Source organism: Rana temporaria, chromosome 2 (assembly GCF_905171775.1).
Source record: "Rana temporaria chromosome 2, aRanTem1.1, whole genome shotgun sequence".
Lineage (NCBI taxonomy): Eukaryota > Metazoa > Chordata > Amphibia > Anura > Ranidae > Rana > Rana temporaria.
Genome location: NC_053490.1, coordinates 361,292,784 through 361,307,150, shown reverse-complemented (window position 1 = coordinate 361,307,150; position 14,367 = coordinate 361,292,784). Strand labels below are relative to the sequence as shown.

Here is a 14,367-nt window from a genome sequence, read left to right as displayed (position 1 = left end):
CGTTAAAGCTTGGGTGAGAACCTCCTTACCACAGTCAGGGCATTAAAAATGGGTCGTGGATGGGTATGCTAGCATGACAATGACCCAAAACACATGGCCAAGGCAACAAAGGAGTCATTTAAGAAGCACATTAAGTTCCTGGAGTGGCCTAGCCAGTCTCCAGACCTTAATCCCATAGTAAACATGTAGAGGGAGCTGAAGTTTCGGGTTACCAAATGTCAGCCTCCGAAACCTTAATGAGTTGGAGAGGATCTGCAAAGGGGAGTGGGACAAAATCCCTCCTGAGTGTGCAAACCTGGTGGCCAACTACAAGAAACCACCAAGTACCAAGTCATATTTTGTGAATACTTATTTCATTCATTAAAATGCAAATCAATTTATGTTTATGAAATGCGTTTTTCTGGCTATACAGTTGTGCTTATAAGTTTACATATCCTTGCAGAACACGATATGTAAGAACTGGGGTATGTAAACTTTTGATCAGGGTCATTTGGGTAGTTTCTGTTGCAATTATGATTTAAAAAGAGTAAACCCAGTTCATTGATAATAAATGGCTTCAGCCAAACACTAACCATGAATGAAAAATGTTTCTGTGTTATCATTCATATTCTCTGAAAAATGGCCAAGAAATCATAAAGTCTGCCAGGGTATGTAAACTTATGAGCACATCTGTATTTATTCTGTTTCTCACTGTTAATGCTACCATTAAAATAATAAACCAATCATTTCTTTGTGGGTGGGCAAACGTACAAAGTCAGCAGGGGAGTAAAATACTTTTCTCTTTTTGTCCATAGACGGACACAGCTCCTTAAATCTTGACATTTGGGTTATGTTCCTGTTCATAGGAGAGGACCAGCCAGAACATGTTAGTTATCTTAAAACATGTGACTTTAACCAAGTTTTTTTCTGCCTAGCAGAGGAGAAGAACGTGGCTCCCTTTGGGCCCGAGTCCTGAGGAAATTTTTTAAATTTTTTTATTTTTTTAATCATTTTATTTTTGTGATTCTTCTATCAACTGCCGGCTGGGTGACAGGCTGGATATTATAGATCCTTGTAGTCTCCCCAGTCCAGCCATTGAGCGTGAGCAGTCTTTAGCTACGCGCTGGGTCGGCCACGACATGCCTCATGGCTCCAGGGGTGGCTGGTGAGCATATGCCCTGGGGTCCACATATGACTGGGCTGCTTTTGTCTCACTCACAGTGGACCTGGCCGACAGCTACCCCGTACCATCGGTGGTGGGTCTGTCAGGGACGCGCCAGCAAGTCCTCGCAAGGACGGGTAAGTATAAATCCTCCTGCCACGGCGGGATGGAATGGCTGGGCATTCACGGGATCAAAGGGTTCTCCTGTCCTCCCTTTCCCTGCTCTCTATTACCCTTTCCCCTCCTGCCCTAGGGCCCACTGCGACCGGGGTGTACCTGCGGGGGGGGGGCTCCGGGTCCCTGTGGGTGACCGTGGGGCATCGGGGTCCGCATTCTGTGAGGGGGATCTGTCTCTTGGGAAGGTCCCTGCCACGGCCTTCTCGTCCACATCACGGTACTCAGGCACCATTTTCACAGCGCCAACGCCATTTTTTGTGTGCCTGCCTTTCTCCATTGGAATTTTCATTGGCGGCCATTTTGTCATGGCCGCGCTGTAGCGCAGGTCAGTATTGTGGGCGGCCATTTTGTTTTGGCCCGCGCCCTTTATCTGAGGTGTTTGGCAGCCATTTTGGTGTGGGTTTTGGCCTCTAGCAGTGGCTTTCTGAACGGCGCACAGCTCATTCTCCTCACAGTTTTTCCTCACAGCTTTTTCCTCATACACGCTGTGGATGCAAGGAAGGTGGGCTGCGGTGCTGAGTGGTCTCTCTCTGGGTGGTGAGTCCCCTGGGTAACCCCCCTCGATCGGTGCATCAAGGAAGGTGGACTTCTTAAGTGTTTTTTCATTTAGTCCCTGAGGGCTGTCAGTGGGTGATAATGGAGTCAGTATCTGACCTTTCTTCCCCTAAATTGCCAGAGGCATCCATGGGAATACGCTGTCGGCAGTCCTAGAATAATTTGTTGCCAGAATAGAAGTGGAGTGCGGGTGAAAGGGGGGTAAAAAGCGCCCCACCATCTTCTGGGGAATGCTGACTCAGGCCTGGCTGCAGCTCAGGACCCCGGTTCTGGTTTGTCAGAGAATGCGGACCAGGACCTCCCTTGTAAGGAGGACCCCTCGTCCGGGTCATTGCACTTGTGAGTGCACTTGTTGATGCTGTGAGGGACTCTCTCAAGCTGGAAGATGCAGCTGGGACTGTCTCTTTTGGGTCACACAAATCTAACCGCTCTGTGAAGGTTTTTCCTTATGTTGCTTTCTTTTATAAGTTCATTGGTCTTGGTCGTCCGTTCACACCTTTTTCCAAATTTTACAAGGTTGATGTGAGTGCATCTTCAGATGCTTCCTTCGGCCGCAAGGTTTTGCAGGCGGCTGTTTGAGTTTTTTTGATTGCTGTTCCCACCCCTCGTTTTTCTGACACTGCTTGGGGACGTCCCAAATGTCAATTTAAGGAGCTGTGTCCGTCCATGGACGAAAAAGAGAAAATAGGATTTTTTGTACTCACCGTAAAATCCTTTTCTCTGTCGTCCATGGATGGACACAGCACCCACCCCTCCTTTCAAGTTTGTACTGCTTTTTGACGAACTGAGGCTGCATGCTGCAGGGTGAGGGGTTATGACCAGAGGGACCACCCCCTGGGCATGGCTGTTCAACTCTGTTAAAGTGACATGTTTTAAGATAACTAACATGTTCTGCCTAGTCCTCTCCTATGAACAGGAACATAACCCAAATGTCAAGATTTAAGGAGCTGTGTCCGTCCATGGACTACAGAGAAGGATTTTACGGTGAGTACAAAAAATTCAATTTTTTCCCTCACTGTACTACAGTAGTCTAAAAAAAATGTTTTGGTCTTTCAAAGGCTTTATTGAAGCAAAAGACAGAATATACAAGCATACATCATCAGGTTAACATGTATATAGTATCCAACGTGGCAAATGAACATGAATGGAACATATTATTAAGTCATAAACATCTATAGCACTGGAGCTGCAACACATACGATTCCACAGAGTGCAGTACTACATGGAACTGTCAATTGTCAATTTTCGAAGTATAACAATACCAGTTGAGAACCAGAATAGATTAAGAAGGATTAAAAAGAAAGAAAATAAGAGATGAAATAAAGGAAACGCAGCAGTTGCCACAGAGCGAGCTTGTCAATGATTAATGTTATATACACTTTACATTGTTTCACCAGTATACTATTATGGTACATTTACTGGGGCTTTCCCCTCAAACATTGTGTTCAAATATGTCAAAAGTGGTGATCAAGGAGCCTGGGTCTATACACTCAATTGTGTTACATAGGCAGTATTCTCTATCGAACAGTAGGTATCAACTTATTCTGCTCAAATTCCCTTGAGTATCGAAAAACGAACCATGGAGACCAAGTTTCATGGAATTTTTCAGCTGCATCATTTTTCAGCTGCATCCATGTCACACAGTTCTGAAATTTTTTGGAACCATTCCCGAATAGATGGGACGTTTGTGGATTTCCAATACAGCGGTATCAAGGATTTGGCTGCATTTAAGAGATGCTTGGATAAAGAGTGCTTATGGTCGTTACCCTCTGACCGAGAGTGATGTGGATCACATAAACACGCGACAAGACTTACAACATAAATAGACCTGAAGTGTGCCTTGGTGGTCTGGTCAGTATGCCAAGAAAAGGGGGCATACCCAAGGTAAGTAATGGGTAGTTAATTGAAGAAGGTTATGCTGAGAAGTGCCCTGAAAAAGGGAAGGGTGGGAGGGTGTCGAATGTGGTTGAATGAGCAGACTCATGGACATGAGGTGAGCTGGGAAGAGTCGGCCCAGTGACGTGTAGTACCGCACACTGAACTGACAAAGAGCATGTGTGAGTAGGCTGCTTAAATACCCTTCGGGCTCCTCCCATAAACTCAGGCCACCATACTGGCCTTCTTATTTATACCTTTTGAACGAAAAACTATTGACATGGAGCAGACAGCACGCTGCATCAAGTGTCAGATCCGTCTCGGTTATGATTTTTATTATTATCTTGATCTCAGTCCAGTATTGAGCTATCCTCAGGCACTGCCACCAAATGTGGAGGAGAGTGCCTACATCTGAATGACAACGCCAGCACAGGTTAGACATTTGTGGGTACCAGATGTGTAACCTAGCAGGAGTTGCGTACCATTGAGTGAGTATTTTGTATGCTGTTTCTTGTGTTCTGGAACTGAGGGAGCAATTGTGTGCAAATATGCAGGCCCTTTGCCACTGTTTATCCGTCAGAGCCACATTGAGGTCTCTTGACCATTTCTCTTTGATACGATTCTGCACAATCAAGGTTGAGTTCTGGATCCAGGCGTATGACAACGAGGTGACTTTTCAAATTGGTTTTTCCTCCAGGCACACTAATTCCACCTCTGCTAGCTGTCTGTTAAACTGGCTTTTACGTCGGGCATCATTCGCAAAACTGCGAATCTGAAAGTATGTCCAAAGCGGTAGCCGTGGGCACCCAATGTCTGCCTTGAGGACCTGATGGTCCTTAAATAGCATGTTTTTGAAGCAATGCGTGGCCAATAAAGGGATATTAGTTTCAGTCGAACGTAGGAAGGAGTTTGCCATTCCCGGTGGAAAGTCTGGATTATCTTTTAATGGCATGAGAGGGTCCATGTGTGAGAAGTGGCCTGGTTGCCTCGTCAGTGTATGAAAAATTGTTAAGGTAGCGTTCACTAAAGGGTGTTGTTTCAGTGTAGTTGGGCATTTTGTCCACGGTATCCAAGGTGAGAACCAAAGTGAGTGCAAGCTCAGCTCGTTTTCCAAGGGTACCCAGTCCTTGACAGTCGCATGGCAATGCCAGTCGACAATCCTGGTTATGTGTGAGGCGTGATAATAATGTTTATAATCTGGCAGACCCATCCCGCCCTCCGACTTCTGTCTCGTCAGCAAATTAAATCTTATACGTGGACGTTTGTGTGCCCATACAAATTTGGACTGGAGTGACTGTAAAGTTTTAAAAAAACTGTTTGGGATTTTAATGGGTAGTGTCCTCAGTAGATACAAGAGTCTGGGTAGAATAGACATTTTACAAATGGCCACTCTCCCGAACCACGAGAAATTTTTTGGGTGCCAAGCTAACAGGTCAGTTTCGATAGTTTTAAGGAGAGGTAAGAAATTCTTATCGAAGATTTGGGACAGCTGAGGGGTGAGCCAGACTCCCAAGTACTTAAGAGCTGACGTCTCCCACCTGAAAAGACAATCAGTCCTTATTTCTTTCAAAAGTGCGTCTGGGATAGTGACATTCATCGCCTCAGACTTTGTATAGTTGATTTTCAGGTTAGACACATAACCAAACAATAAGAATTCCTTCATAAGTTGGGGTATTGATGTTTGTGGGTTAGACAAAAAAAAACAAAAGATCGTCGGCGTATGCCGCTATCTTAAACTCCCTATTCGCCACCTGAAAGCCCCCGATCGCCTGCTCCATCACAACCCTTCTGATGAATGGTTCAAGTGTCAAAATATAGAGGAGCCGCTACAGGGGGCACCCTTGTCTGGTACCGTTAGAAATGTGGACAGTTTCTGATAGAGAGCCATTTATTTTTAGTTGAGCTGATGGATTCTTATAGAGAGACGAGATCCAGGTCAACATGCGGTCTCCCAGGCCAATAAACCTGCAAGTCTCCAGCATATAGTCCCAGTCTACGCGATCAAACGCTTTCTCCGCGTCCGTGGACAGAAGAAAGCCCTCGATCTTTCGCTGCCTCGCAGCATGAATCAGGTTGAGTGATTTTGTCACATTATCTTTCGCCTCTCTGTCTGGAATACATCCAGCTTGCTCTGGGCCGATTACTTGGACGAGAAGCGGTCTAATTCTATTGGCTATGATTTTTGCCATGATTTTAACGTCCAAATTCAATAGAGAAATCGGTCTGTAACTGGTGCATTGCGTTGGGTCCTTGTCTGGCTTAGGTAAGACCGCTATGTGAGCTGAGAGAAAGGCTGAAGGCACATCACGAGGTGTGGAAAGGGTGTTTAGAGCTTTTGTCAGGGGGTTCGTCAATATGTCTACAAATGTCTTAAAGTATATGGAGGAGAAGCCGTCCGGTCCCGAGCTCTTTCTTGCTTTAAGGTCTCGGATCGCTAATTTAATTTCGGAGGTGCTAATAGGTTGTTCAAGGGCCAGTGTGTCTAGTTCCGACAGTTTGGGGAGTTTGGAAGTGACTAGGTAACCTTGTATGACCTGCATTCTATCTCCACTGGCATCCACCGGTTTATGCTGACTGGGAAGATTATAAAGGTTTATATAGTAGTCATGAAAGTGTTTAGCGATAAGGTCATCGGCCATGTCCAATGTTCCCTTCTTATTTTGAATACCCAGAATATTGTTTTTGAATCTAGGGCTCTTCAGTGCTCTGGCCAGGAACTTGCCTGTTTTGTCACCATATTCATAGTAAACCTTTTTCTTAACCACTTGCTTACTGGGCACATATACCCCCTTCCTGAGGACTTTTTGCGATTTGGCACTGCGTCGCTTTAACTGACAATTGCGCGGTCGTGCAACGTGGCTCCCAAACAAGATTTACGTCCTTTTTTTCCCACAAATGGAGCTTCCTTTTGGTAGTATTTGATCACCTCTGCGTTTTTTATTTTTGGCGCTATAAACAAAAATAGAGCGACAATTTTGAAAAAAATAAATTGTTTTACTTGTTGCTATAATAAATAGCTAAAAAAAAATTCTCAGTCTAGGCCGATACATATTCTACATATTTTTGGTAAAAAAAAAAAAAACGCAATAAGCGACTGGACTACAAAATAGGGGACAGAATTATTATTTTTTTTTTTTTTTTTACTAGTAATGGCGGCGATCTGCGATTTTTATTGGGACTGCGACATTATGGCGGACACATCGGACACTTTTGACACATTTTTGGCACCATTCACATTTATACTGTGATCAGTGCTATAAATATGCACTAATTACTGTATAAATGTGACTGGCATTGAAGGGGTTAACACTAGGGGGTGAGGGAGGGGTTAAATGTGTACCCTGCCTAGTGTTACTAATTGTGGGGGAAGGGGACTGACTGGGGGAGGTGACCGATCTGTGTCCCTATGTACAAGGGACACAGATCGGTCTCCTCTCTCCCTGACAGGACATGGATCTGTGTGTTTACACACACAGATCCACATCCTTGTCTCTGTAACCGCCGATCGTGGGAGCGTGGCGGACATCGCGGCAGCCAGGCACGCGCATCGGCATCCCAGTGATGCGGCGGGCATGGGCGTGCGCGCCCCCCAGTGGCCAGGAGGAGCAGAGGCCGTAAAAAGACGGCGTGTCAGAGAATTACAACTACCCTGCGGCCGTATAAAGTCGTACGGCCGTCGGGAAGTGGTTAAAAAATAGGAAGCATTTTGCAGTGGCCGTCAGCATTTGTTGTAGCGTTTTCCTTGCGTCTAGTAATTCGTCTGCAAGTCTCTCTGATAGGAATTGTTTGTGTTGGGATTCCAGTTTCAGGATCTTAATCGTGAGGTCAGTATTGGTCTTTTCTCTGTCTCTTTTGCATTTGGCACCCATTTTAATGAGTTCGCCTCTGATGAAGCATTTATGCGCCTCCCAGAACATCAGAGGGTCAGTATCTGGTGTGACATTGAGGTCGAAGTATTCAGTCAGCGAGGACATCAGTTTTGGGAATAGTTCTGGGTCAGTGATCAAGGAGGAGTTAAGCCTCCAGGTGGAGAATGCGAGTCTGGGTGTAGTCAGGTCTAACGTAAGAGAGATGGGGGCGTGGTCCGATAGGGATTGAAACCCTATTTGTGCATTTTGGACTGTAGATAAATCTCTGCGGGAGACAGACAGGTAGTCAAGCCTGGAATATCTGGCATGGGGCACTGAGTAAAAGGTGTAGTCTCAAGTATCTGGGTGTAGGTATCGCCAAGAATCTATAAGGTGTAGGGAGCTTAACAGAGTTTTGAGGCTCTTCAAAATCTGATATTTGATATATGTCTTCCCTGTGGAGGTGTCCGTCAATGGGTTTAGGGGTAAATTGAAGTCACCCCCCAGGATTATGCAGCCCGAGCCAAAACCTTTGAGCTCTCTTATTATTTGTTTACAAAAAGATAAATGTGAAGAGTTTGGAAAGTACACATTCGCAAGTGTAATGGGAATGCCTTTATATTTACCCTTGATGAATATGTACCTGCCCCCTGGGTCTGTCAGTCTATCAGTCATTTCAAAAGCTGCTTCCCTGCTGATCAGGATCGAAGCCCCTTTTGATTTAGCTTGGTCATTGGTGGCGTGGTAAGCCTCAGTGAAGTACGAATCAGTGAGCCTGGGTACCTTGTTAGTTTTGAAATGCGTTTCCTGAAGAAAAGCGAAGTGTGGCCTACCTTTTTTCAACTCGCGCAGTAGCGCCAACCTTTTTTCAGGAACGTTTCATCCCCTTACATTATGCAAAATCACAGTGGGGTTTGGGCCCAAAGAAGAGTACGCCATGGATCAGAAGTGGAGTGGCTCGTCAAGTATATGCCTAGAAAACAACTCGGTAAACAACAATGAGAACAATCGCAAAGCAATAAGCTTCATACAATTAAGCAGAAATATCGTTCGTGCGCAATTACTACCAGTATGGATAGGAGTATTCAAAAAGTGGTGAACGAATTAGAAAAGAGGGATACAGGAATAGATAGAAGGAAGGAAGGAGGAAGAAGAAGGAGGAGTAAATCCTTAGATAAGAGAGTGAGATATAGGATCAAGACCTCTTAAATAGTTAGACTATCAATAAGGTTAAATTGTGCGGGTCCCAGTGCGACTAAACGGCACCCCTGGGAGTCGCTTTGTGAGGCAATAGGAGGCGACGGCCTCGACAGCAACACCAGATACGTATAAAACTGGAAGTATCTGGAAATTAAAGGTATACAGAATTGAGGAGTGGATGTCCGCAGCCTCAAAAAGATAATTGTATCTATAATTGGAGTTATTCTGCGTCTGAAATGCTAAATGACAGTAACCGGAAACAGTAACAACATAATCAACTTATTAAACTATAGGCCAAATTGCCTCTTGGTGTGTATACAAACCTTAGGAACAGTGGGCCTAATCCTCAAAAACCTGGCGCAACGTAACTTTTTCCATTTAAGTTACACCGCCGCAAAATCTCTAAGTGCCCGATCCACAAAGCACTTACCTAGAAATTTTGAGCGGTGTAACTTAAATCCGGCCGGCGCAAGGCGTTCCTCTTCTCCAGGGGGCGATTACCATTTAAATGAGGCGCGCTCCCGCGCCGGCCGTACTGCGCATGCTCGTGACGTCATTTTCCCGACGTGCATAGCGCGAAATTACGTTACGTCGGGCTTTGTGGATTGCGACGGGACAATAAAGTTGCGTCGGGTAAAAAAAAAGATATGGCGCCAAAAAAAAAATTGAAATTTAAAAAAAATCGCGTCGCGAGCAAGAAAGGTCTGTTTTTACAAGGTGTAAACAGTTTACACCTTGTAAAAGCAGCCCTAATTTTGCGTTTGCAAAATAAAACTTACGGAGAAAAAACGAAGCTGAAAAGCTTTGTGGATCTCCGTAAGTCCTAATTTGCATACCCGAGGCGGCATTTCGACGCAAAATGCCCCCAGCGGCGGATGCGGTACTGCATCCTAAGATCCGACAGTGTAATTCAATTACACATGTCGGATCTTCGTCCTAACTATGGGAAACTGATTCTGTGGATCAGTTCCATAGTTAGGACCAGGGATACGACGGAGTAACAGCAGTTACTCCGTCGTATCTCTTTTGAGGATTTGGCCCAGTAGGTACGGGAATAGATGAAGAAAGAGGGGGGAGGAGGGAATGGAGGTGGGACGGAAGGGAAGAGGATAATGGATGGGAAGGGAAGGGATGGGATGGGACGGGGTGGGGTGGGATGGGGAGGGCAGTGGGTGGACCTCATCATAGGCCAGTGACCTGCGTTTCTAACTGGACCACAATGTCAGGTTCACAAAAACAACATATTAGATGACTCTCCCTCCAGCGGGTATGGTATCCCAGTCAATGGACAGTAGTCAGCCTTCAGGATGGTCTCATCCCTCCTCTATTTGAGCGTGCGTGTTAGCAGTAAAGTAGAAGCACTGTTCATCGCCTTGTATCGGAGATGGGGAGCGTCTTCTGAAACATGATAAGCAGTTTCAGCCAGAGATCTAGTGTCACAGAACAAGCGATGAGTGTACAGCATATGCTCTGGGCTGTGAGTCTCAGCTAGGTAGTTCGGGTTGCCTTCCCGGTGCATAATATATTGTGAGTACGCCAAAAAGTAAGGAGAGTACTAAAAACGGAAGAGGAAATAATAATAAAGAGGAAAAAAATAATAAAAAAAGCAGAGCAAAAAAGGTGGGCATCAGCCGTGTTCCTTCACGTGCGTCACAGCGGCGGGGAAGTCAAAGAAACAGGGAACTGCAACAAGTATGAACCAAGAGGGCGCCCTACTCAGGGGTGGAGTAAATTCCCATAAGTTATTAGGCCATAATCGGGTCTCAAACATCATCTCCCCCCGGTGCTCTAGATGAATGCGCCTTGTTATTGTTCATAGGCGTGCCAGCAAGGGAGCCCCCCTGCCTACCGTGCTTCATCCGTTTGTGGCTTTTTTCCAACCGGGGATGCAAAGGGGGAGCCCGGTGGACTCCTCTCCAAAGGGGGGGAGGCGAAACTCCTGGTACCAGTCTGGGAGATCCACTGGTCCAAGCTGTAAGGAGGAGCAAAATTCTGCAAGGTCATCTGGAGTGCGTAGGGAATATTGGTGCCCGTTATGTGTTACCAGCAAAGAGAATGGGAAGCGCCATGTATAATGTAGCCCTCTTTCCCTAAGTTTGTCCAGTAAAGGACGCAGAGCCCTGCAGTTTTTAAGGGTGATCTGAGACAGATCTTGAAAAAGCATGATAGTCTCACCGTTAAAGATAATTCTGTCGTTTCTGCGGGCTTTCTGCATTATCTCTTCTTTCAGCACATAACTTTGCAGGCAGCATATCACATCACGCGGTGGCAGGGTGTCTGGACCGCGTGCTCTCAAGGCCCTGTGAGCTCTCACAAAGTCAATCACTGTATCTTTAGGTTTTTCCACTAAGCTGTTGAAAACCCGTTGTAGGGCTGGCACAATCTGGTCCGTATCTACCGATTCAGGGATCCCCCTAACCCAAATGTTACACCTTCTCCCTCTATTGTCCAAGTCCTCCATGTGCCTGTTCATCTCAATAAAGTGATTTGAATGAGACAGGGTCACCCTCTCCAGCCTGTGGATAGCTCTATCCCTCTGCCTTCCCGCCATTTCAACAGAAGCCATTTTATCGTTCAGTACAAGCAGGTTCGACTTTAGATCGGTGATTGCCGCCGAAAAAGTCGATTTAATGTCAGCCGCAAACACCGACATGTCGGCATATGTGAGTGGTAGGTTTGGGTTCGAGGGTCCCCTACCGTTATCCTCCGGTGCCGATAGTGAGTCCTCGCTGTAATCTTTTGGTGCATGTGTCGGCGCCATCTTGCCTCCTACCCCGCCGCTCCTTTGCAAGCGTCTGCTTCTTAAAGATATCCGAGATGTTCCTGCCCTTGTATGCCGCTGAGGTACGCCGGGGTCTCGAGTGAGTTGTCCGGTAGCTCTGTCTGCTCATTATCAGGGGTGGATCAGCAGAAAACTGGCTTTAGGCCGCAATTCCTCCGGAGCTCCTTCAGTGTGCTGCCATCTCCACCGCGCGCCAAGCCACGCCCCGTAGTCTAACAAATTTGACTGTATCTCTCAGTTCTTAGAAAAAAAGCCCCCAACCCTTCTTTTAAATCGTGCCAACCCAGAACCATGCGGTTTTGCACACGTGAAAACACGCCATGTTTTCTGATGTGTGGGGATGCCATTAAGAATTAATGGCACCCCCTGTGCAGAGCAGTGTGTTTTGCCTGGGGGTTGGAAACATACATGATTATGCACATGATTATGCACTCGTTTCCAACCCACACATATGTGAACCTAGCCTACTAGTGAATAAACTGGAAAATGACGTGTGAAATTGTGAATGTAACCTGTAATGTAGGAAGGTGAGGAATATTTACTTCAAACATCCAATCCTATGAAGTAAAACTTAAGTTTTGATCTAAATTCTCCTGCAGTTAATTGGATGTTTGTAGTGCATGCAGCGTATGTATTGCTGTTCTGGCTTGTTTCATATCTCAAAGTCTATTTGTTTTCCAAAACAGATTCAGTTTGCAGATGACCTGCAAGAGTTCAGCAAGTTTCCCACTAAAACAGGACGCAGATCTTTGTCACGGTCCATCTCTCAGTCATCCACTGACAGTTACAGTTCTGGTACGTTTTTGACAAAACAGTCAAGTACATGGTTATTAAAATGAATTTAAGATGATCGATCATTTATACGTAACTAAGTGATGTGTTTTTTTTTAAGGAGTGACAGTGGAATGAATATGTCTTTTCTTCCTTAACCACTTATGGACCAGGCCTATTTTTTCCAAACTTGTTTACAAGTTTAAATCAGGTTTTTTGCAAGAAAATTACTTGGAACCCCCAAACATTATACATTTTTTTCAGATACCCTAGAGAATAAAATGGTGGCAGTTGCAATACTTTTTTTAAATAAGAAAACAGTGAAGTTAGCCCAATGTTTGTTTTTTTTATATTGTGAAAGATAATGTTAAGCTGAGTAAATTGATACCTAACATGTCATGCTTAAAAATTGTGTCCATTCGTGGAATGGTGACAAACTTTGATCCTTAAAAATCTCCATAGGCAAAGTTTAGAAATTTCTGCAGGTTACCAGTTTTGAGTTAGAGGAGGTCTTTTGCTAGAATTATTGCCCTTGCTCTAAGGATCGTGACAATACCTCACGTGTGGTTTGAACACTATTTACATATGCAGGCTTGACTTGCGTATGTGTCTGCTTCTGCACGGAGGGACGGGGCGCTTTAATTTTTTTTTTTCTTATTTACTTTTTTTTTCTACACTGCCCCTTTAAAAAAAAAATGAGATCACTTTTATTCCTATTATGTAAACATCCCTTGTAATAGAAAAAAAGCATGACAGGACCTCTTTAATGTGAGATCTGGGGTCAAAAAGACCTCAGATCTCACATTTACACTTAAATGCAATAATAAAAAAAGTGGCCCTTTTTTTTAAGGCCCTTAGGTGGAAGTGACGTTTGACGTCGCTTCCGTCATCCAATGCCATTGAGTGGAGTGGGGGCCATCATTCCCTCACTCGACACAGTGCCTCAGAGGGGAAAAAATTGGATTGTCTCCCCCACTACCGACGGCTCCAGTAAGTGGTGTAAATGACCGGAAAAAAGGCAGGAGGGGAGTGGGCACCTCTCCCGCTGCTGACTAAAAGTGCGGAGACCACTTTTATGCGAAAGCATACTGCCCGCCTTTTAAGATTATACTGTGGTTATGGCAGCTATCTGCTGCCATAATAACGGATTCAACATCAAAGTACCGACGTATAATGACGGCGGGCAGTACAGAAGTGGTAAAAGCGGACCTTTCCATCCAATACATTTTTTCCCCTTGTTGTTTTTAACTTTGGATAGTAAAAATGTGTTTTCTGACAGTAAATACCCTATACGGCCCACTTCCTGTTTCTTGTCTGGTAAAAAGCTTAGACTTATGAAGACATGCACAGCTCTCTCTCACTCTTGTGTGAGTTTGCCAGTAAGGGGAGCTGGACACACACCTGCAGAGCTGTAGGTGTGTGTCTGTGTAAACCCAGGAAGTGAACAGGCAGCAGCTTCAGCAGCCCACAGTTAAAATGGCTGCAGCCAGACTCTGGAGGGAGATTTCTGCAGCATATTTGGCAAGTACAGAATCACAGTATATATAAAATACTATGCAGAGTAGTTGGAGGGAAGCTTCAGAATGACAAAGAGGTTTGTATTACAAATTATGTGAGCAGACTGCAGTTCCTCTTTAATTATTAATTTTAGTAATCCTTACTTAATTTTTATATATAGTTTGTACTATATGCTACATATTATGGAATTATCTAATGTTTTGTAGTAAGCTGGCCATAGACGTTGTATACAGTTGAATGTACATGCACCATCCAGCCATCCCCCAGTGTTTACTGGGCCAGTTTCTCACCTAAACAAGAGTGTTCTAGTACCATAATTGCTCCTGTTAAGGTCATGCAGACAGTCTTGGATGATAGGAAAAAAGGTACAACCCCAAGAACGCTCATTTGGTCTCTATACCTTGGCTTATATGTACAGTAAACCCTTGTATTGTGAGCATAATTCGTTCCAGAAACATGCTTGTAATCCAAAGCACTCGTATATCAAAGCAAATTTCCCC

General features: G+C 44.9%; 1 protein-coding gene across 1 annotated transcript in view; it reads left to right on the top strand.

Moving 5' to 3' along the window:
• Nucleotides 1-14,367, top strand: part of AHCYL1 (adenosylhomocysteinase like 1) — an 810,468-nt gene that overhangs the window by 115,054 nt on the left and 681,047 nt on the right. Inside the window, exon 2 of the mRNA XM_040337629.1 lies at nt 12,265-12,373. Coding sequence (XP_040193563.1) covers nt 12,265-12,373 — 109 coding nt within the window. The remainder of the gene's footprint in view (nt 1-12,264; nt 12,374-14,367) is intronic.